The sequence below is a fragment of the Coregonus lavaretus genome (assembly GCF_964263955.1).
Source record: "Coregonus lavaretus genome assembly, chromosome: 4".
Lineage (NCBI taxonomy): Eukaryota > Metazoa > Chordata > Actinopteri > Salmoniformes > Salmonidae > Coregonus > Coregonus lavaretus.
In genome coordinates, this window is record NC_139991.1 from 31,953,187 (window position 1) to 31,977,075 (window position 23,889).

Consider the following 23,889-nt stretch of genomic DNA (forward strand, 5'->3'; position numbering starts at 1 on the left):
ATTCAAATTAATTACTTAAAAATCATACAATGTGATTTTCTGGATTTTTGTTTTAGATTCCGTCTCTCACAGTTCAAGTGTACCTATGATAAAAATTACAGACCTCTACATGCTTTGTAAGTAGGAAAACCTGCAAAATCGGCAGTGTATCAAATACTTGTTCTCCCCACTGTATATATACACACATACATACATACAGTTGAAGTTGGAAGTTTATATACACTTAGGTTGGACTCCACACATTTCTTGTTAACAAACTATAGTTTTGGCAAGACGGTTAGGACATCTACTTTGTGCATGACAAGTAATTTTTCCAACAATTGTTTCCAGACAGATTATTTCACTTATAATTCACTGTATCACAATTCCAGTGGGTCAGAAGTTTACATGCACAGTCAACTTAGTGTCTTTAAACAGCTTGGACAATTCCAGAAAATGATGTCATGGCTTTAGAAGCTTCTGATGGGCTAATTGACATCATTTGAGTCAATTAGAGTTGTACCTGTGGATGTATTTCAAGGCCTACCTTCAAACACAGTGCCTCTTTGCTTGACATCATGGGAAAATAAAAATAAAATCAGCCAAGACCTCAGAAAAATAATTGTAGACCTCCACAAGTCTGGTTCATCCTTGGGAGCAATTTCCAAACGCCTGAAGGTACCACTTTCATCTGTACAAACAATAGTACGCAAGTATAAACACCATGGGACCACGCAGCTATCATACCGCTCAGGAAGGAGACACGTTCTGTATCCTAGAGATACTTTGGTGTGAAAAGTGCAAATCAATCCCAGAACAACAGCAAAGGACCTTGTGACGATGCTGGAGGAAACAGGTACAAAAGTATCTATATCCACAGTAAAACAAGTCCTATATTGACAGAACCTGAAAGGCTGCTCAGCAAGGAAGAGGCTACTGCTTCAAAACCACCATAAAAAAGCCAGACTACGGTTTGCAACTGCACATGAGGACAAAGATCGTACTTTTTGGAGGAATGTCCTCTGGTCTGATGAAACAAAAATAGAACTGTCTGGCCAAAATGACCATCGTTATGTTTGGAGGAAAAAGTGGGTAGCTTGCAAGCCGAAGAACACCATCCCAACCGTGAAGCACGGCATCATGCTGTGGGGGTGCTTTGCTGCAGGAGGGACTGGTGCACTTCACAAAATAGATGGCATCATGAGGAAGGAAAAGTATGTGGATATATTGAAGCAACATCTCAAGACATCAGTCAGGAAGTTAAAGCTTGGTCGCAAATGGGTCTTCCAAATGGACAATGACCCCAAGCATACTTCCAAAGTTGTGGCAAAATGGCTTAAGGAAAACAAAGTCAAAGTATTGGAGTGGCCATCACAAAGCCCTGACCTCAATCCTATATAACATTTGTGGGCAGAACTGAAAAAGTGTGTGCGAGCAAGGAGGCCTACAAACCTGACTCAGTTACACCAGCTCTGTCAGGAGGAATGGTCCAAAATTCACCCAACTTATTGTTGGAAGCTTGTGGAAGGCTACCCGAAACGTTTTACCCAAGTTAAACAATTTAAAGGCAATGCTACCAAATACTAATTGAGCGTATGTAAACTTCTGACCCACTGGGAATCTGATGAAATAAAAGCTTCAATAAATAATTCTCTACTATTATTCTGATATTTCACATTCTTAAAATAAAGTGGTGATCCTAACTGACCTAAGACAGGGAATTTTTACTAGGATTAAATGTCAGGAATTGTGAAACACAGTTTAAATGTATTTGGCTAAGATATATATATACATATACACACACACATACACTGCTCAAAAAAATTAAGGGAACACTAAAATAACATCCTAGATCTGAATGAATGAAATAATCTTATTAAATATTTTCTTTACATAGTTGAATGTGCTGACAACAAAATCACACAAAAATGATCAATGGAAATCAAATGTATCAACCCATGGAGGTCTGGATTTGGAGTCACCCTCAAAATTAAAGTGGAAAACCACACTACAGGCTGATCCAACTTTGATGTAATGTCCTTAAAACAAGTCAAAATGAGGCTCAGTAGTGTGTGTGGCCTCCACGTGCCTGTATGACCTCCCTACAACGCCTGGGCATGCTCCTGATGAGGTGGCGGATGGTCTCCTAAGGGATCTCCTCCCAGACCTGGACTAAAGCATCCGCCAACTCCTGGACAGTCTGTGGTGCAACGTGGCGTTGGTGAATGGAGCGAGTCATGATGTCCCAGATGTGCTCAATTGGATTCAGGTCTGGGGAACGGGCGGGCCAGTCCATAGCATCAATGCCTTCCTCTTGCAGGAACTGCTGACACACTCCAGCCACATGAGGTCTAGCATTGTCTTGCATTAGGAGGAACCCAGGGCCAACCGCACCAGCATATGGTCTCACAAGGGGTCTGAGGATCTCATCTCGGTACCTAATGGCAGTCAGGCTACCTCTGGCGAGCACATGTCCCAGTTCTTCCAAGGCATGTCACCCACTGAGCATGTTTGGGACGCTCTGGATAAACGTGTACTACAGTGTGTTTATCATTTATTTTTTTCTACTCAAAACCACCCGCGGGCCAGATTGGACCCCCTGCATTAGAATTAGACAAGAAGGATCCATCAAAACGCATAGTGGTCTCTGACTTGTGGTCAGACTTGCTTAGGTGGAAGAAACTTAACTTGCACCCACAGTGCATTCAGAAAGTTTACAGACCACTTCCTTTTTTGTTACGTTACAGCCTTATTCTAAAATGGATTAAATTCATTTTTTCCCCTCACTCTACACACAATACCCAATTATGATAAAGCGAAAACAGGTTTAGAAATGTATTAAAGATGAAAAACAGAAATACCTTATTTACATAAGTATTCAGACCCTTTGCTATGAGGCTCGAAATTGAGCTCAGGTGCATCCTGTTTCCATTGATCATCATTGGAGATGTTTCTACAACTTGATTGGAGTCTACCTGTGGCAAATTCAATTGATTGGACATGATTTGGAAAGGCACACACCTATCTATATAAAGGTCCCACAGTTGACAGTGCATGTCAGAGCAATAACCAATCCATGAGGTCGAAGGAATTGTCCGTAGAGCTCTGAGACAGGATTGTGTCGAGGCACAGATCTGGGGAATGGTACCAAAACATTTCTGCAGCATTATAGGTCCCCAAGAACACAGTGGCCTCCATCATTCTTAAATGGAAGTAGTTTGGAACCACCAAGACTCTTGCTAGAGTTGGCCGCCCAGCCAAACTGAGCAATTGGGGGAGAAGGGCTTTGGTCAGGAAGGTGACCAAGAACCCGATGGTCACTCTGACAGAGCTCCAGAGTTCCTCTGTGGAGATGGGAGAACTTTGCAGAAGGACAACCATCTAAGCAGCACTCCACCAATAAGGCCTTTATGGTAGAGTGGCCAGACAGAAGCCACTCCTCAGTAAAAAGGCACATGACAGCCCGCTTGGGGTGCACCTAAAGGACTCTGACTATGAGAAACAAGATTCTCTGGTCTGATCAAACCAAGATTGAACTCTTTGGCCTGAATGCCAAGCGTCACGTCTGGAGGAAACCTGGCACCATCCCTACGGTGAAGCATGGTGGTGGCTGCATCATGCAGTGGGGATGTTTTTCAGCGGCAGGGACTGGGAGAGTAGTCAGGATCGAGGGAAAGATGAACGGAGCAAAGAACAGAGAGATCATTGACGAAAACTCACTCCAGAGCGCTCAGGACCTCAGACTTGGGTGAAGGTTCACCTAATAGGACAACCCTAAGCACACACCCAAGACAATGCAGGAGTGGCTTCGGGATAAGTCTCTGAATGCCCTGGAGTGGCCCAGCCAGAGCCCGGACTTGAACCCGTTCGAACATCTCAGGAGAGACCTGAAAATAGCTGTGCAGCGACGTCCCCATCCAACCTGACAGAGCTTGAGAGGATCTGCAGAGAAGAATGGGAGAAACTCCCCAAATACAGGTGTGCCAAGCTTGTAGTGTCATACCTAAGAAGACTCAAGGCTGTAATCGCTGCCAAAAGTGCTTCAACAAAGTACTGAGTAAAGGGTCTGAATACTTATGTATATCAGTTTCTTATTTTTAATACATTTGCAAACATTTCTAAAATCCAGTTTTTGCTTTGTCATTATGGGGTAGTGTGTGTAGATTGATGAGGGAAAAAAAAAAACAATTTAATCAATTTTAGAATAAGGCTGTAACATAACAAAATATGGAAAAAGTAAAGGGGTATGAATACTTTACGAATGCACTGTATTTATTTTCAATGCTGAATTGAATGTCTTTAAGAAAACAAAAGGTTTCAATGTTTTTTGTTTGTTGCAAACACCCTTTCTGAATTTAAAAGTTATCCAAGATGTAATCATCTGGTTTTTCAAAAGTATCTGTAATCTGATTACAATATTTTTGCTGCTAACATAACTGATTACAGTTCTTTCTTTTTTGTAATCAGATGTAAAACTCCAGGGGTCACCGCCCGTGGAAGGCATTGACCTCCTTACTGTTAAATAAGGCTGATAAGCGTTTCAGTGACAGGTGAAGAGAATGAACATACTCAACTCTATCCTCTTGCAAAAAAAAAAAAAAACTAATTAAAACGGTGCTTGATTGACAAATCTAACTAATCCCTGATTTGTTAACCACAACACTTTGTAACGGTCTTCAACTTTTCTTGAGAAGTGTTTTACTGCAGAAACATTTACCCAGGGCAGCCCAACTAAGTTGTCTTTGGATGACACTACATTTCTACTCACCTGTAAGGCTGCAGGATACGTTTTGATTGGAAGATGTTTGGAGAGCAGGGTTGTGATTGGCTGAAAGATGTGCGAGTAGGAAGTGAGTTCTCTGTAGAGCGAGGAGCAGCGCTTCAGCAGGTCCAGACAGGTGGCCACAGCAGACAGCCTGGGAGGGGGGGGGGGACATCATTAGGACAGAAGACACACTAGTTTAATGACCGGACCCACAGACGCGCAAAAACACACACGGACACAGCCACATACAATGACCCATTCATAGGGAATGTTGAGATTTCAGACACACACACACTCCTAGTCACCTGGGGTGGAGTCTAAGTGTGTGTGACGTCCACTACCCTACCAGGGTCATACTGTTTCGCTCTAGTCTCCACCCATGAGGCCTGGAAGCTAACACAGCGTTGACAACTACCATGGCACTGAGACTCTTCACACAACCACGCAGCCCCCACTCTGTCTTGGTTTCTTCACACACACACACTCACTCAACCCTGCATCTGTCTTTGTAAGCCCCACAAGAATGTCTTCCTGTGAAGACCAGAAGGCTTTCTCTCAGCACTGACTTCATTTGGGCAGTGGCTATGATGGGTGTAGGTAGTTTGTGGGAGGGGTGGTATGCGTATGTTATAAAGGAAACAATCAACTGATTTAAACAGGAAAGTGGGTGCCAGTCTAATTACTGCTCAAATAAACGAACAAAACTTGAACATCTCTGGAGAGACCTGAAAATAGCTGTGCAGCGACGCTCCCCAAGAACGTGAGAAAATCCCCAAATACAGGTGTGCCAAGCTTGTAGCGTCATACCCAAGAACACTCAAGGCTGTAATTGCTGCCAAAGGTGCTTCAACAAAGTACTGAGTAAAGGGTCTGAATACTTATGTAAATGTAATATATCCGTAAGAAAAACTATAATATATATATATATATATATATATATATATATATATATATATATATATATAGTGAGGGAAAAAAGTATTTAATCCCCTGCTGATTTTGTACATTTGCCCACTGACAAAGAAATGATAAGTCTATAATTTTAATGGCAGGTTTATTTGAACAGTGAGAGACAGAATAACAACAACAAAAATCCAGAAAAACACATGTCAAAAATGTTATAAATTGATTTGCATTTTAATGAGGGAAATAAGTATTTGACCCCCTCTCAATCAGAAAGATTTCTGGCTCCCAGGTGTCTTTTATACAGGTAACGAGCTGAGATTAGGAGCACACTCTTAAAGGGAGTGCTTCTAATCTCAGTTTGTTACCTGTATAAAAGACACCTGTCCACAGAAGCAATCAATCAATCAGATTCCAAACTCTCCACCATGGCCAAGACCAAAGAGCTCTCCAAGGATGTCAGGGACAAGATTGTAGACCTACACAAGGCTGGAATGGTCTACAAGACCATCGCCAAGCAGCTTGGTGAGAAGGTGACAACAGTTGGTGCGATTATTCGCAAATGGAATAAACACAAAATAACTGTCAATCTCCCTCGGCCTGGGGCTCCATGCAAGATCTCACCTCGTGGAGTTGCAATGATCATGAGAACGATGAGGAATCAGCCCAGAACTACACGGGAGGATCTTGTCAATGATCTCAAGGCAGCTGGGACCATAGTCACCAAGAAAACAATTGGTAACACACTACGCCGTAAAGGACTGAAATCATGCAGCGCCTGCAAGGTCCCCCTGCTCAAGAAAGCACATATACAGGGCCGTCTGAAGTTTGCCAATGAACATCTGAATGATTCAGAGGAGAACTGGGTGAAAGTGTTGTGGTCAGATGAGACCAAAATCGAACTCTTTGGCATCAACTCAACTCGCCGTGTTTGGAGGAGGATGAATGCTGCCAATGACCCCAAGAACACCATCCCCACCGTCAAACATGGAGGTGGAAACATTATGTTTTGGGGGGGGTTTTCTGCTAAGGGGACAGGACAACTTCACTGCATCAAAGGGACGATGGACGGGGCCATGTACCGTCAAATCTTGGGTGAGAACCGCCTTCCCTCAGCCAGGGCATTGAAAATGGGTCGTGGATGGGTATTCCAGCATGACAATGACCCAAAACACACAGCCAAGGCAACAAAGGAGTGGCTCAAGAAGAAGCACATTAAGGTCCTGGAGTGGCCTTGCCAGTCTCCAGACCTTAATCCCATAGAAAATATGTGGAGGGATCTGAAGGTTCGAGTTGCCAAACGTCAGCCTCGAAACCGTAATGACTTGGAGAAGATCTGCAAAGAGGAGTGGGACAAAATCCCTCCTGAGATGTGTGCAAACCTAGTGGCCAACTACAAGAAACGTCTGACCTCTGTGATTGCCAACAAGGGTTTTGCCACCAAGTACTAAGTCATGTTTTGCAGAGGGGTCAAATACTTATTTCCCTCATTAAAATGCTAATCAATTTATAACATTTTTGACATGCGTTTTTCAGGATTTTTTTGTTGTTATTCTGTCTCTCAGTGTTCAAATAAACCTACCATTAAAATGATAGACTGATCATGTCTTTGTCAGTGGGCAAACGTACAAAATCAGCAGGGGATCAAATACTTTTTTCCCCTCACTGTATGTTTTTGCTTATAATGTCTGACATTTAGGTAGGCTATTTGTTAGTCAACTTGTCTATAATTAGATACCCTACATGCAGCTTCTCTTGTCATTACTTGTTGCCCTAGAAGACAAAACCCTTGCTCACCAGAATGTCATAAATTGACAGAATAAATGCTTCAAATCTTGTTGACATCGGTCAAGTTTTTCTTTCATCTCTGCTTCTCTCGCCCAGCAAAGACATTTAGAGACCGGGGAGAAAATGCAACAAAAAAACACAGGAAATATTTTCTTTGCAACATTTTCAAAATGACAGTTTGACCAGTTTTAAGGAAATTAAACTTAAAACGACCCAACATGTCTTTGATAAGATTTCAGTTTGGCTTGGATGCATATTTTATGTAGTTGAAATACTATCAGCTTTTATGATGCTGAGAAAGATAGCACCTTTACAGACACACATTCATTCTTTTAAGATGCAGATTATTTTTTTATCCAGAGTAAAAATGTACATTTGGTGTATCATTTTACTGTAAGAAAAATGCTTAATTCTGCAGGGGTTAAATATTATATTAGGGTATGTGAGATGTTATAGACCTAGTCAGTGTCCAAAATTTCAGTTAGGCTACTTCATTTAACCCTAAATGTAATTTAGGCTACTCCATTTAACCCATCTGAACAGTATAGTTCCCCTGAGGTGCCATTTTGAAGTCCCCCATCTTGTGACTGTGAATTTGTATAGCGCCTCACAAATCACACATATCATTTCATCTTTTACCACTACCAAATCTTTCCCAAACATTAGACTACTGTTCTGGCCCTCCCTTCTATTTATTTTCAACTCTCCACATCTTTTCTCTTATTGAATTAAACTCAGACATTGTCCTTTTTGCCTCAGTGGATGGACGTTAACTTTTTCTGCCCAAGCTCCCAAAAAGCATTTGGTGGGTATTTGGCGCCCTGCAGTTAGTGCGTCGCCTAAGCTTTAGGGCCTAACTTCAGATAAAAAATAATGAAAGAGAAACCTCAGTGTAGCCTAAATATGAATTGCGCAACAACTCTACATTTAAGGATATTTTATGTATCATTTTCTCTTTATTCAACCCGCCACTACACACCCGCCCTTCATCCACACAATACTTCATGACCCTAAAGCCGCCGTCCTGTGGATATAACTGCAGGGACTGCGGGTTATGCCCATGGGCATCCCGTGGGAATGCAGCCCTCTACAACACTTAATCCATGATTACCCTCTTCACTCCTCCTACACTACATCTGCATCCCAAATGGCACCCTATTCCCTTTACAGTGCGTATAGAGCTCTGGTCAAAAGTAGTGCACAGCCTACTAGGAGGGCTAGGCATGAGTAATCGAGTCCACGAAAGGACGTCAAAACTCGATCTTTAACCAGAGATTTTAAAAAATCGAATACTGTAAAACTATTTGGTGGAATGTGCTTTCCCGAACGGGCAAGAAAAATGTTGTCCCTCTAGTGTTCCATTTGTACATGTGCATTTGCGGGGCACAACAAAAAACAAACCAAGCATCAGTTTCTCTCCCTAAATTCCCTTTCACCTCCGTGTCTCTCACTCAATTGCGTCAACACACACACACACAAGCTAGAGGAAGAGTCGCTAGAGCGCGATGAGCCAAGTAGAAATTTCCTCAAAATAGTCAGAATTAATCTACGATAACTCAAGAAACCGGTCACTAATTGTGACGTTTTTAGTTGCGCAACTTTACATCTAACTAATTTAACTGTTTGGTGCAGAATTTCTCAATGGAAAACGAGTCGTCTCTCGTTGAATGACGACTGTCACGGTTTCGGCCGAGGCTGCTCCTCTTCCTTGTTCGGGCAGGCTTCGGCGGTCGTCGTCTCCGGAGTACTAGCTGCCACCGTTCTATGTTTCGAGTTAGTTTAGTTTCACCGTGTACTGTCACGTTATCGTCTTTGTTTGTTTTGATCGTGTTTCACTTATTAAAGAATATGTTTGCTTGCAACGCTGCGCCTTGGTCCTCCTCATTGGTAGACGATCGTGACAACGACAAACACTTTATTGAAGAATCCCAACTGTTGACCATTCACCGACGAAGGGGCGTAGATTACGGCTACCGATTTCAGCTTGCCTCCAGAAAAAATGTGTACCCTCACCGAAGTCCAAAAATAACAAAAACGTCACAAAATGTCATAATACATGCAAACTTTTCCGAACTGTTTTGGCTGGGAAGCATACGGATGCCTTTAGACTACTTTGCGAACTGCTAGTGCCATTTAGAATTGGTTAGCCTAGGCTATAACCCCCCTAAACGTACAGGTTCCACACTGAAAAAATGCAAAAACATTTGTTTGATAAAGACAAAGAGCAATTTTCATTAGAATCATTAAGCCTCGGCCTACTCACCAAATAGATGTTGTGGCCGTAACACATCACTGTAGTGTTCAATGTGTACCGGTAATTGTTAATCCATTTAGAAAATTCCAAAGAACAGGCCGAATAAACTAAATCGAACATCTGTATATCGAAAAGAAAACAGAATTTGGTTTGTAACCCTGAAGAAATTGACTTTCAACTCGCCAAATTGAGCCCCGTTACAAATGATCACTCTTTTAGAATAACTGTTCCAGACGTGAGATAAGCTTCACACTGGCAACTATTTTCATTTGGAAAAATATTCTGTTCTATTTTATTATTTTATATTCAGGGACCGAAACAGTCCGGAACAGAACCCTTTATTTTAAAAACAATTTCCAGGCCTATGAAAAGCCCTCCCTCTGTCAGTCAGAAACTTATTCTAGCGTCTGCCTGCCAGCTGAAAATCTTTGGACGTGCGCGCGTGCGTACAAGCCCCTTCTCAGCAAAGCTGTAGCCTACTGATGTTACAAGTGTGATTCTGCACACACAAGCTTGTTAGCTAGCTAGCTTCTTTGGTCCAACGTTAAGACAACTCTGAAGTTTCAAGGCATTCAAAGTTCCTCCATAGAAGCTGCTCCTCCGTAGGTATAATTATGTGGGCTTAATTCAGATAATGCATGTCATCAAAGATGTCAAGCGCTTCAAGCCAAGCCTCCTCCTCGACCCCCTCTCCCCACACGCAAAATTTCAGTTGCATCTCGTGCTGGACACTTGTCTTTCCATCATGCATGTAAACAACTCACTGAGCTATAGCTTGCCCGCTCCATATCAAGCTGCTCTTTCCGCACTGCATGATTAGTGAAGTAATCTAATGTTGTTTTAAAAATACGATTGGTTGGTTCGGTTCAGAATGAAACTGGAAAATAATTGTTGGTTCCAACCTCTGGTTATATTACATATAAAATATGTGTCTTGCCTGTGACAAGGGCTCGGGAAATAAGAGCGTCTTGTCGGCTGAATTTACAAAACAAGGCTATGCCATTGCACTGCCATAGGCTTCTACAAGCAAGTGACACTGCTGAGGTTACTGCCTTTTTGAAGATTGTCTTCCACGATATAATATAACCCGTTGATATTACGGTTTCAATAAATTAATCTTAAAAATGGGACTTGTTTTTTTACTGACTGAAAATATATGGGGCAATTTAGCAATTAGGATTTGTTATTTGTAATGGTACTGATGGCATATAGATAAGTGAGAGAAAAAATTCAAGTGCAGGCCTTGTGTTCTAAAAAATCTTTTTTTTTTTACTCGAGTACTCAAACAATAATAATCATGTGAGTACTCAAAGTCAAAACGCCCATCCCACAGCCTACATCGACCCACTCAATCCCTATTCAGAGGGGTCCCTACAAGTCTGACACCTTATTACTAAACATATTATTCAGAATAAGGGCTACAATAATGGCACATACATACGACATGGGTTATTTGCTACACTGCTTCAGACAAGTATTATGAATGTGCATGCATGCGCTGAGGTACACGCTAGCGCCCCCCACATACACACCTCTCTAATCAGGGGTATTCTCTTTCTCTCCCTCTCTTTCTCTCTTTCTCAGATGAAGCTAATAGCAGGCTGCTAGGCTGGTCTGTTGAGTGGAGTGTTGCCTACACACCAGATGCAGTGTGAAGGAGGAAGAACACTGCTGACTAATTCTGATCGCTTCTAATTAGCCCAGTGCCCACACTCACTCACTGCCTCATCTCTGAAGACACACAGCCACATGGGTTTACTGGGAAATGAGTGTTACAGTGCCCAATTTGTTCCTTACCCCTTACCCTTGGGCCTAACCCTTCCTAGGTTTGCAGATCCAACAGGTCTAGATAGGTATAAGGAGTATAGTGGTGGAGCTTCCACCATATTACTTCCACCTTACAGATCTGAAAATAAAGGGTGCCATGGGTAACAGGGTAGGAAGAGAATTGGTGCTCTGCTCTCTGTCTTACCTGTAGTGGTCCGTTTCCAGGTCGGTGGTCAGTGTGAGTGTCCGGGTGGCAGACAGTGGAAGGGTCTTCTTCCTCCATGTCTGGCTGGACTCTGGGTCTGACAGCACCAGCAGGTCACTGACCTTACTGCTCTGCCTGAAGGGTGGCACCACTGAGTAACCTAGGAGGAACACAACACAGCAGCCAGTCATGTTAGGGCCCTAGGTGTCACACTGTCTACATCAGTGGAGGCTGCTGAACGGCTCATAATAATGGCTGGAATGGAGCCAATGGAATGGCATTAAACACATTGAATACCATTCCACCAATTCCACTCCAGTTATTACCACGAGCCCATCCTCCCCAATTAAGGTGCCACCAACTTCCTGTGGCCTACATGTAATATAAATACAGACAGGGCTCCAGGCTTTTACATGACAAATAAACCCACTAGAACAACTATGGAGGAGACATATACTAGTGGAAAGAGGCAAACAATATCTGTAACACACTCCTTCATTTCTGGAGAAAAGCATCAGAATGATCTAAAAACATTTAAATTCCACTAAATCCACTAATTCAATCAGCATCAACAGGAGTTTAGATCTTGACACCAAGCATAGCTTTAGCTTAGCTTTAATTCTGCCGATGATGGTTTGGCATGGCAGTGAAACTATTTCACCGGGCGCCGCTGTACTGTCTCTACAGCAGTGTGCAGTATCATAATTTAGCTGACAGACACACCGAGGCAATCACAGTACAGACAGACAGGCAGACAAACGTTTTTGGTTATTTAGAAGTGTTCATTAGGACTTCTGCCCACTATGCACTAGGGATGGGCACGGTTATTAGAATATCCGAACTGACAGTATTCAAAATCAAATCAAAGTTTATTGGTCGTGTACACAGTTCAGAAGATGTTAGCTCCTAAAGATGCAGTGAAATGCCCCCCCCCCCCCCCAAAAAAAAAGAAATGTCAGAACAAATCCAATGAATAACCCAAATAGCACAGTATTTAAAATGCAATCTATACATATATACACTGGATGAATTTACACAAGATATACTAAAAATGATATGTACAGCAGTAGATATATTAGAGCGAGCAGTCAAGAATCCAGTATATAAAGAAATGGGTTTAAAGTGTCACTAAAATGCAATGTACAGTAAGTAGTAAAATGAACTCTGTCGAGAATACAGTATTTAAATACACAGTACAAACCCCATGGCAAAATTGATAGAATTAGAGGCAATTAGCTTCTGGACCAGAGTGTCCGCAGCTCTTTTTGGCCTTCCTGTGACCCCGGGTGCTGTAGATGTACTGGAGGGCAGGCAGTGTGCCCCCGATAATACGTTGGGCTGACCGCACCACGCTCTAGAGAGCCCTGCAGTTGCTGGCGGTGCAACTGCCGTACCAGGCAGTAATAAAGGATACTCTCGATGGTGCATTTGTAGAAGTTTGTGAGGGTCTTAGGAGCCAAGCAGAATTTCTTCAGCCTCCTGAGGTTGAAGAGGCGCTGTTGCGCCTTCTTCACCACACACAGGACCTGTGATATGCACGACGAGGAACTTGAAGCTTTTGACTCTCTCCACTGTGGCCCCGTTGATGTGGATAGGAGCGTGATCACTCTGCCAGGGCTCTCACCTCCTCCATGTAAGTGGTCTCGTCGTTGTTGGTAATCAGCAAACTTGATGATTGAGTTGGAGGCGTGCATGGCCACGCAGTCAAGGGTGAACAGGGAGTGCAGGAGGTGGCTGAACACACATCCCTGTGGGGCCCACGTGTTGAGGATCAGCGTGGCGGAGGTGTTGTTGCCTACCTTCACCACCTGAGGTCAGCCCATCAGGAAGTCTAGGATCCAGTTGCACAGCGAGGGGCTCAGACCCAGAGCCCTGATCTTTGTAATAAGCTTTGGTTACTTGTGTGAGTATTCATTTTTGAGAAAACAAATGATAGGCCTATTTTAACAACGAAAAGGCATTGTCTAAATTCAATTCAAATATCCATACGACATTGTTACATGCAAGGACATACCATATTTTATAAAGCAATAATAAAGCATCTCTCTACTCCGTTGTTTCCAGGGCCGAAACACTTCTGGTTTTTGTTTCTACCTGGTAGTTAATTGCACTCACCTGGTGTCCCGGGTCTGAATTAGTCCCTAATAGAAGGAGAGGATGAAAACCAGAAGTGTTTCGGCCCTCTAGGACCAGAATTGGGCAGCCCTGCTCTATACTGCAGTGGACGGGCGCCCACTCGCTGACCAGTGATCCTCTCGCTCACTTAGTCTCACCTGTAGTGGTTAAATAGTCTCTCCCTCTCGCAGCAAGTGCTCAGGTTATAAACATAGCTAAGTACTTTTTTTTAACAATATATTTTGAATATCCCCAAAAACTACATGATATTATTTGAATAGTGAAATTATTTCAAATGCCCATCCTTAACGTAAGCGAGCAGCGTTCTATTGCTTTGACGTCACAGATCAAATAACACCATAACAATGGGGGGGAAGAAAGAGAGAGAAGGCCTACATGTGGCTGATTGAGCAGCATATCAGAACATACTAGACACATAGCAGTGTGAACTGGCATATAAACCAACATGACATCGGGTGTGGCTGCTTATGGTACTGTGCTGAATACCTTGAGAAGGCGGGGTTTTAGCTGGATTGGGGTCAATTTCATTTCAATTCAGGAAGTAACCTTGAATTCCAATTATACTAATCAGAAAAATTGAAATCTCAGCTTACGTCCCGAACTTACTGAATTAAAATGGAATCAACCCTAACCTTAGTGGGTAATCTAATAACCAAGTTGATGAGCAGATATGACAGTAGCCCATTAACAGAAAGACCGTACCTGTAGAGGTCTTATCTGGCACGGCCAGGTGTAGTACTCCCAACAGGAAGTTGATGAGCTCAGGACAGAATCTCTTGGAGAAGGAGACGTACTCCACAGCCAGACAGCACAGCACCAGGCCTGATGTCACATCCTCTAATGACATCACGGGACACTGCGATGACATCAAACAAACACACAGGGAAAATAGGTTTTTTAAATGTAGGCAGAAATCACAGCCTCAAACTACTTTGCCTACTAAACATTTACACACACACACAATAACAAGCTTGAGAAAAGGACAATAATGTTTCTAATGTGCTTTCAATCCCTTTTCCTTCTCTATGACCTTGTGACACTTCTGTGCAGCCAATTTTTTCTCAAATAAAGCCATTAGCTTCATCTAGCTAGCCAGTCTGCTATCTTTTTCTAGTGTGTGTGTATGTACAGTGGAAAGAACAAGTATTTGATACACTGGCAATTTTGCAGGTTTTCCTACTTACAAAGCATGTAGAGGTCTGTAATTTTTTATCATTGGTACACTACAACTGTGAGAGACGGAATCTAAAACAAAAATCCAGAAAATCACATTGTATGATTTTTAAGTAATTTATTTGCATTTTATTGCATGACATAAGTATTTGATACATCAGAAAAGCAGAACTTAATATTTGGTACAGAAACCTTTGTTTGCAATTACAGAGATCATACGTTTCCTGTAGGTCTTGACCAGGTTTGCACACACTGCAGCAGGGATTTTGGCCCACTCCTCCATACAGACCTTCTCCAGATCCTTCAGGTTTCGGGGCTGTCGCTGGGCAATACGGACTTTCAGCTCCCTCCAAAGATTTTCTATTGGGTTCAGGTCTGGAGACTGGCTAGGCCACTCCAGGACCTTGAGATGCTTCTTACGGAGCCACTCCTTAGTTGCCCTGGCTGTGTGTTTCGTGTCGTTGTCATGCTGGAAGACCCAGCCACGACCCATCTTCAATGCTCTTACTGAGGGAAGGAGGTTGTTGGCCAAGATCTCGCGATACATGGCCCCATCCATCCTCCCCTCAATACGGTGCAGTTGTCCTGTCCCCTTTGCAGAAAAGCTTCCCCAAAGAATGATGTTTCCACCTCCATGCTTCACGGTTGGGATGGTGTTCTTGGGGTTGTACTCATCCTTCTTCTTCCTCCAAACACGGCGAGTGGAGTTTAGACCAAAAAGCTATATTTTTGTCTCATCAGACCACATGACCTTCTCCCATTCCTCCTCTGTATCATCCAGATGGTCATTGGCAAACTTCAGACGGGCCTGGACATGCACTGGCTTGAGCAGGGGGACCTCGCGTGCGCTGCAGGATTTTAATCCATGACGACGTAGTGTGTTACTAATGGTTTTCTTTGAGACGGTGGTCCCAGCTCTCTTCAGGTCATTGACCAGGTCCTGCCGTGTAGTTCTGGGCTGATCCCTCACCTTCCTCATGATCATTGATGCCCCACGAGGTGAGATCTTGTATGGAGCCCCAGACCGAGGGTGATTGACCGTCATCTTGAACTTCTTCCATTTTCTAATAATTGCGCCAACAGTTGTTGCCTTCTCACCAAGCTGCTTGCCTATTGTCCTGTAGCCCATCCCAGCCTTGTGCAGGTCTACAATTTTATCCCTGATGTACTTACACAGCTCTCTGGTCTTGGCCATTGTGGAGAGGTTGGAGTCTGTTGGATTGAGTGTGTGGACAGGTGTCTTTTATACAGGTAACGAGTTCAAACAGGTGCAGTTACTACAGGTAATGAGTGGAGAACAGGAGGGCTTCTTAAAGAACAACTAACAGGTCTGTGAGAGCCGGAATTCTTACTGGTTGGTAGGTGATCAAATACTTATGTCATGCAATAAAATGCAAATGAATTACTTAAAAATCATACAATGTGATTTTCTGGATTCCGTCTCTCACAGTTGAAGTGTACCTGTGATAAAAAAATGACAGACCTCTACATGCTTTGTAAGTAGGAAAACCTGCAAAATCGGCAGTGTATCAAATACTTGTTCTCCCCACTGTGTGTGTGTGTATATATATATATATATATATATATATATATATACAGTGGGGAAAAAAAGTATTTAGTCAGCCACCAAATGTGCAAGTTCTCCCACTTAAAAAGATGAGAGAGGCCTGTAATTTTCATCATAGGTACACGTCAACTATGACAGACAAATTGAGAAAAAGAAATCCAGAAAATCACATTGTAGGATTTTTAATGAATTTATTTGCAAATTATGGTGGAAAATAAGTATTTAGTCAATAACAAAAGTTTCTCAATACTTTGTTATATACCCTTTGTTGGCAATGACACAGGTCAAACGTTTTCTGTAAGTCTTCACAAGGTTTTCACACACTGTTGCTGGTATTTTGGCCCATTCCTCCATGCAGATCTCCTCTAGAGCAGTGATGTTTTGGGGCTGTTGCTGGGCAACACCGACTTTCAACTCCCTCCAAAGATTTTCTATGGGGTTGAGATCTGGAGACTGGCTAGGCCACTCCAGGACCTTGAAATGCTTCTTACGAAGCCACTCCTTCGTTGCCCGGGCGGTGTGTTTGGGATCATTGTCATGCTGAAAGACCCATCCACAATGCCCTTGCTGATGGAAGGAGGTTTTCACTCAAAATCTCACGATACATGGCCCCATTCATTCTTTCCTTTACACGGATCAGTCGTCCTGGTCCCTTTGCAGAAAAACAGCCCCAAAGCATGATGTTTCCACCCCCATGCCTCACAGTAGGTATGGTGTTCTTTGGATGCAACTCAGCATTCTTTGTCCTCCAAACACGACGAGTTGAGTTTTTACCAAAAACTCATATTTTGGTTTCATCTGACCATATGACATTCTCCCAATCCTCTTATGGATCATCCAAATGCACTCTAGCAAACTTTAGACGGGCCTGGACATGTACTGGCTTAAGCAGGGGGACACGTCTGGCACTGCAGGATTTGAGTCCCTGGCGGCGTAGTGTGTTACTGATGGTAGGCTTTGTTACTTTGGTCCCAGCTCTCTGCAGGTCATTCACTAGGTCCCCCCGTGTGGTTCTGGGATTTTTGCTCACCGTTCTTGTGATCATTTTGACCCCACGGGGTGAGATCTTGCATGGAGCCCCAGATCGAGGGAGATTATCAGTGGTCTTGTATGTCTTCCATTTCCTAATAATTGCTCCCACAGTTGATTTCTTCAAATCAAGCTGCTTAGCTCTTGCAGATGCAGTCTTCCCAGCCTGGTGCAGGTCTACAATTTTGTTTCTGGTGTCCTTTGACAGCTCTTTGGTCTTGGCCATAGTGGAGTTTGGAGTGTGACTGTTTGAGGTTGTGGACAGGTGTCTTTTATACTGATAACAAGTTCAAACAGGTGCCATTAATACAGGTAACGAGTGGAGGACAGAGGAGCCTCTTAAAGAAGTTACAGGTCTGTGAGAGCCAGAAATCTTGCTTGTTTGTAGGTGACCAAATACTTAATTTCCACCATAATTTGCAAATAAATTCATAAAAAATCCTACAATGTGATTTTCTGGATTTTTTTCCCTCAATTTGTCTGTCATAGTTGACGTGTACCTATGATGAAAATTACAGGCCTCTCTCATCTTTTTAAGTGGGAGAACTTGCACAATTGGTGGCTGACTAAATACTTTTTTCCCCCACTGTATATATATATATATATATATATATATATATATGAATCACATTGACAAAGTCAGAGGTTCTCTAGCCTGCTTTCACCATTCACATAGCTACAAACTCATTAACCTGTTGGCGTGTAGATGTTACATAATAATAATACAACTTATCATATTTTCCCCTGGCTAGGTTTGCTTTGACAACACCACCATATTCAACACTAAGAAAGGACATGACTCCACAGGTCAAAAGTAGAAGCTTAGTGAAAATTCAGGCATGTAGCAACAGAAAGAGTGTGTGCGCTTGTTCCTTTCCGTTGATCAACATCTGGAGCTGAGCTATCTACATAAACACCATGATTAAACAAAGGGTTGGTGGCAGGAAGGAAGGATACACCCCTCTTCCGCAGACCTGGGTTCAACTACTATTTGAAATCTTTCAAATACTTTCAGCGTTTGCTCTAACCTGCCTGGAGTGCCAGATGGGCAGGGAGCTGTTTTGGGAATATTCTAATGGTCCGTTAAGCCAGGCAAGCTAAATACAGCACAGTTAAAGTATTTGAAATGATTTCAAATAGTATTTGAACCCAGGTCTGGTTCAGCGAGAGGAGCTCCAACCCACTTCAACAGCGAGACTGGAGGCCAAGGAAGGAATCTACTGAGGGAAAAATAAGTTGATTCAAAAGGTATACGAGATGGAGATGAAGGGATGATGAAATCCTATGAAAAAAAGACAAGCCTACAGAAGGTAGACAACAGAGAGAGAAGAGAAGAAGAATAATAGAAAAGAGATGGTGAAGTCCTTTTATAGAGAAGACTGACAGGTCCGGAGGCGTGTTTCTATGGTTGTGAGGTAGGGCGGACCCGACCCAAAGAAATCTTGGTAGACCAAAAGTCGTCTGTTCTTTCGACCAATCGTTTGGTAGAAAATGTTAAGTGTATTTTTCCATATATAGACACACCCTATGTGTTTCAATAAAATCAACTATATGCTGATGCTTTAAGCTTCGTTTGATGAAATAAGACAAATGCCTCAAGAGGGCGGCAGAGATCTAGATAACCAGACAAAAAAAACCTTGACCTAGCCAAACTATTCTCCTCCCGCTCCTGCTGGCTTTCCCAGATTCTGCCATTACTCTCCTGGAGTCGCCGCCAACCTTTCTCATATGGAATGCTAATTTATCTTCCAATTTCTACCGATCAGCGTGACCGTTATGGTTTTCATAAGCACATTTTCGTGAAACAGTTTCATTTAACTTATAATAACGTCTTCATATCTCAAAATAAAATGTTGATCCAAATCTAAATGAAAATGATATCAACCTAAAAAGTTAATTTTATTGCCATTGCCAACTATGAGCTCACCGGAGCTGAGTACCGGCACCTCAAATGTTCTACTGATTGAGCTCCTGCTCCTCTTATAGAATATTAGCTCAAAAGTATTGTGGAGCTCCTGCACCTAAATATAAAACAGTACCAGCACCCAAAATGAGTAACAGAACCTATTTCAGTCCAAGTCAAACACTGATAAGAAGTAATCAGTTAGGCTTATTTTATGACGTTTCCACTGGATCAGAGCATTACATTTTTCCCTTTCACGCGGAGTGGTTATCGAAAGGGAGAGAGCGGGAAATACTTTTCAAATACATTGAGGAACTATTGTAATTCTCTATGGATGTAAAAACAAACTTTGTTTGCTTGCTGTTTGAGGTGAAGAAAACAGGCTACTTTGAGAAGCTCCACAGGTCATTAGTGGTGGTGCGTTAAGCCAATCAGAAATACTATCAGATCCCTAAATGGATCCATTTATATGCCTACATTTGCGCACAGGCCAGGTAGCCTATAGGCCTACTTCTATGCGTGCGCGTCCTTACTCAACATTGACAGGAGCGCGCCAAACAATAGACAATGACTAAATTGACAAAACTCGTAAATGGAATGAAATAAAGCAAAACATCTTTCTCACAAGTTTAGCATAGGTTGTGCACTCTGCAAACAATGTGTCCACTCCGACAATGAACACAGGAAGACTGGAATAATAATACTGAACGCATTAACAGAAATTACCATAACCAAAGTAACAAACATTGTAGATTAGGAATTAACGGTAAATGTACTACCGGTGATACAGTGAGGGAAAAAAGTATTTGATCCCCTGCTGATTTTGTACGTTTGCCCACTGACAAAGAAATGATCAGTCTATAATTTTAATGGTAGGTTTATTTGAACAGTGAGAGACAGCATAACAAACACATGTCAAAAATGTTATAAATTGATTTGCATTTTAATGAGGGAAATAAGTATTTGACCCTCTCAATCAGAAAGATTTCTGGCTTCCAGGTGTCTTTTATACAGGTAACGAGCTGAGATTAGGAGCACACTCTTAAAGGGAGTGCTCCTAATCTCAGTTTGTTACCTGTATAAAAGACATGTCCACAGAAGCAATCAATCAGATTCCGAACTCTCCACCATGGCCAAGACCAAAGAGCTCTCCAAGGATGTCAGGGACAAGATTGTAGACCTACACAAGGCTGGAATGGGCTACAAGACCATCGCCAAGCAGCTTGGTGAGAAGGTGACAACAGTTGGTGCGATTATTCGCAAATTGAAGAAACACAAAATAACTGTCAATCTCCCTCGGCCTAGGGCTCCATGCAAGATCTCACCTCGTGGAGTTGCAATTATCATGAGAACGGTGAGGAATCAGCCCAGAACTACACGGGAGGATCTTGTTAATGATCTCAAGGCAGCTGGGACCATAGTCACCAAGAAAACAATTGGTAACACACTACGCCGTGGAGGACTGAAATCCTGCAGCGCCCGCAAGGTCCCCCTGCTCAAGAAAGCACATATACAGGGCCATCTGAAGTTTGCCAATGAACATCTGAAAGATTCAGAGGAGAACTGGCTGAAAGTGTTGTGGTCAGATGAGACCAAAATGGAGCGCTTTGGCATCAACTCAACTTGCCGTGTTTGGAGGAGGAGGAATGCTGCCTATGACCCCAAGAACACCATTCCCACTGTCAAACATGGAGGTGGAAACATTATGCTTCGGGGGTGTTTTTCTGCTAAGGGGACAGGACAACTTCACCGCATCAAAGGGACGATGGACGGGGCCATGTACCGTCAAATCTTGGGTGAGAACCTCCTTCCCTCAGCCAGGGCATTGAAAATGGGTCATGGATGGGTATTCCAGCATGACAAAGACCCAAAACACATGGCCAAGGCAACAAAGGAGTGGATCAAGAAGAGGCACATTAAGGTCCTGGAGTGGCCTAGCCAGTCTCCAGACCTTAATCCCATAGAAAATCTGTGGAGGGAGCTGAAGGTTCGAGTTGCCAAACGTCAGCCTCGAAACCTTAATGACTTGAAGAAGATCTGCAAAGAGGAGTGGGACAAAATCCCTCCTGAGATGTGTGCAAACCTGGTGGCCAACTACAAGAAACGTCTGACCTCTGTGATTGCCAACAAGGGTTGACACCAAGTACTAAGTCATGTTTTGCAGAGGGGTCAAATACTTATTTCCCTCATTAAAATGCAAATCAATTTATAACATTTTTGACATGCGTTTTTCTAGATTTTTTTGTTGTTATTCTGTCTCTCACTGTTCAAATAAACCTACCATTAAAATGATAGACTGATCATTTCTTTGTCAGTGGGTAAACATACAAAATCAGCAGGGGATCAAATACTTTTTTCCCCTCACTGTATATGTAATGGGGAATTGATATATACTAACAATCAAACGCAAACAATTCACACAATGAAGTTATGAAACAATGAATGTGCACAAATTCACGGGAGAGAGCGCATTCTGGAAAGAGAATTGCATTGTGCATCAGGGTGCATGGTCAATCTGATGTCTACATTGGCCATGCAGCATTTATGGTGATATAGCCTCAGCAGAAGTCCCACCTACCGTCAACCAATCATGTCAATGCGGAGCTATACAGAGCCCTCCGCATTGTTTCAACATTTGGGAGGCGCATTGCGATGCAGTACCGAGCTCGATTTGACCTCTGCATGCCTCTGGAGGCTCCGCAATTGCGTCACACCCTCCACATAGAGCCTCCGACCACATTTTCGGATCAAGCATAAAATTGGGCTTTTAGTCTAGGCCTCCGCAATGGATTAGTTCACTGAGATGGGCATGACTATATACAGTACCAGTCAAAGGTTATGGACACACCTACTCATTCAAGGGTGCAGTTAACTCTAATGAACTTATCCTCTGCAGCAGAGGTAATCTGGGTCTTCCTTTTCTGTGGCGGTCCTCACGAGAGCCAGTTTCATCATAGCGCTTGATTGTTTTTGCGACTGCACTTGAAGAAACATTAAAAGTTCTTGAAATTTTCCAGATTGACCTGTCTGACTGTCGTTTCTCTTTGCTTATTTGAGCTGTTCTTGCCATAATATGGACTTGGTCTTTTACCAAATAGGGCTATCTTCTGTATACCACCCCTACCTTGTCACAACACAACTGATTGGCTCAAACGCATTAAGATGGAAAGAAATTCCACAAATTAACTTTTAACAAGGCACACCTGTTAAATGAAATTCCAGGTGACTAACTCATGAAGATGGTTGAGAGAATGCCAAGTGTGCAAAGCTGTCAAAGGCAAAGGGTGGCTACTTTGAAGAATCTCAAATATATTTTGATTTGTTTAACACTTTTTTGCTTACTACATGATTCCATATGTGTTATTTCATAGTTTTGATGTCTTCACTATTATTCTACAATGTAGAAAATAGTACAAATAAAGAAAAACCCTGGAATGAGTAGGTGTGTCCAAACTTTTGACTGGTACTGTATGTATGTATGTATGCATGCATACACACACAACGTATTCAGATGCCTTATTCTAAAAATGATTACCGTAATTTTCGGACTATAAGCCGCGCCTTTTTTCCCATTTTTCGACCCCTGCGGCTTATATAACGGTGCGGCTAATCTATGGATTTTTACAGCTAACGGCCACTAGAAGACCTCCTAAATCTATGGATTTTACAGGTTACAGTCCACCAACTTTAACTCTATGGGCTCTATGACCGGTCCGCGCCCCCCACCTTTAAGCGGCGGGCTCCAGCAGGAAAAGCTGGAGGCTGGAAAAGAGTGAGACAGGTAGCGCGCAAAAGTAAAAGTGGAACCGAGAGTGGTACGAGAGACAGAACGAGAGCAAGACAGACAGACATTACGAGAGCGAGACAGTTTGTGCAAAGGAAGTTTTCATGCACAAACCCTCATTATGGAAAACAAACGTAGAAATGCATATGATGCAGCTTTTAAGTTAAAGGCAGTCAATCTGGCTGTAAAAGAAGGAAATAGAGCTGCTGCACGTAGCCTTGGCATCAATGAGTCAATGGTGAGACGTTGGAGACGCCAGCGGGAAGAACTGTCTCAATGCAAAAAGTCAAAAAAAGCTTTCAGAGGTAATAAAAGCAGATGGCCCGAACTTGAAGACTTTCTTGAAGATTGGGTGAACACACAGAGAGCAGACGGCCGAGGTGTTTCCACCGTGCAGATCCGACTGAAAGCTGAAACAGTCGCCACCGAAATGAAAATTGAAAATTTTAGAGGTGGACCATCCTGGTGTTTCAGATTTATGAGACGAAAGGGACTCTCCATCAGGGCACGGACGACTGTGTGTCAGCAACTCCCTCCCGACTACCAGGAAAAAATAACAAACTTCGGCGAATTCACACAAAGAATGATAGAGGAATATTCCATCGGACCGGACCAGATCATAAATATGGATGAAGT

At 42.7% G+C, this 23,889-nt stretch overlaps 1 protein-coding gene across 1 annotated transcript in view; it reads right to left on the minus strand.

Moving 5' to 3' along the window:
- nop14 (NOP14 nucleolar protein homolog (yeast)) overlaps nt 1-23,889 on the minus strand; it is a 44,043-nt gene that overhangs the window by 6,028 nt on the left and 14,126 nt on the right. The window contains exons 14-16 of the mRNA XM_084159963.1: nt 14,500-14,653; nt 11,662-11,821; nt 4,748-4,895 (exon numbers count right to left, since the gene is read on the minus strand). Coding sequence (XP_084016089.1) covers nt 4,748-4,895; nt 11,662-11,821; nt 14,500-14,653 — 462 coding nt within the window. The remainder of the gene's footprint in view (nt 1-4,747; nt 4,896-11,661; nt 11,822-14,499; nt 14,654-23,889) is intronic.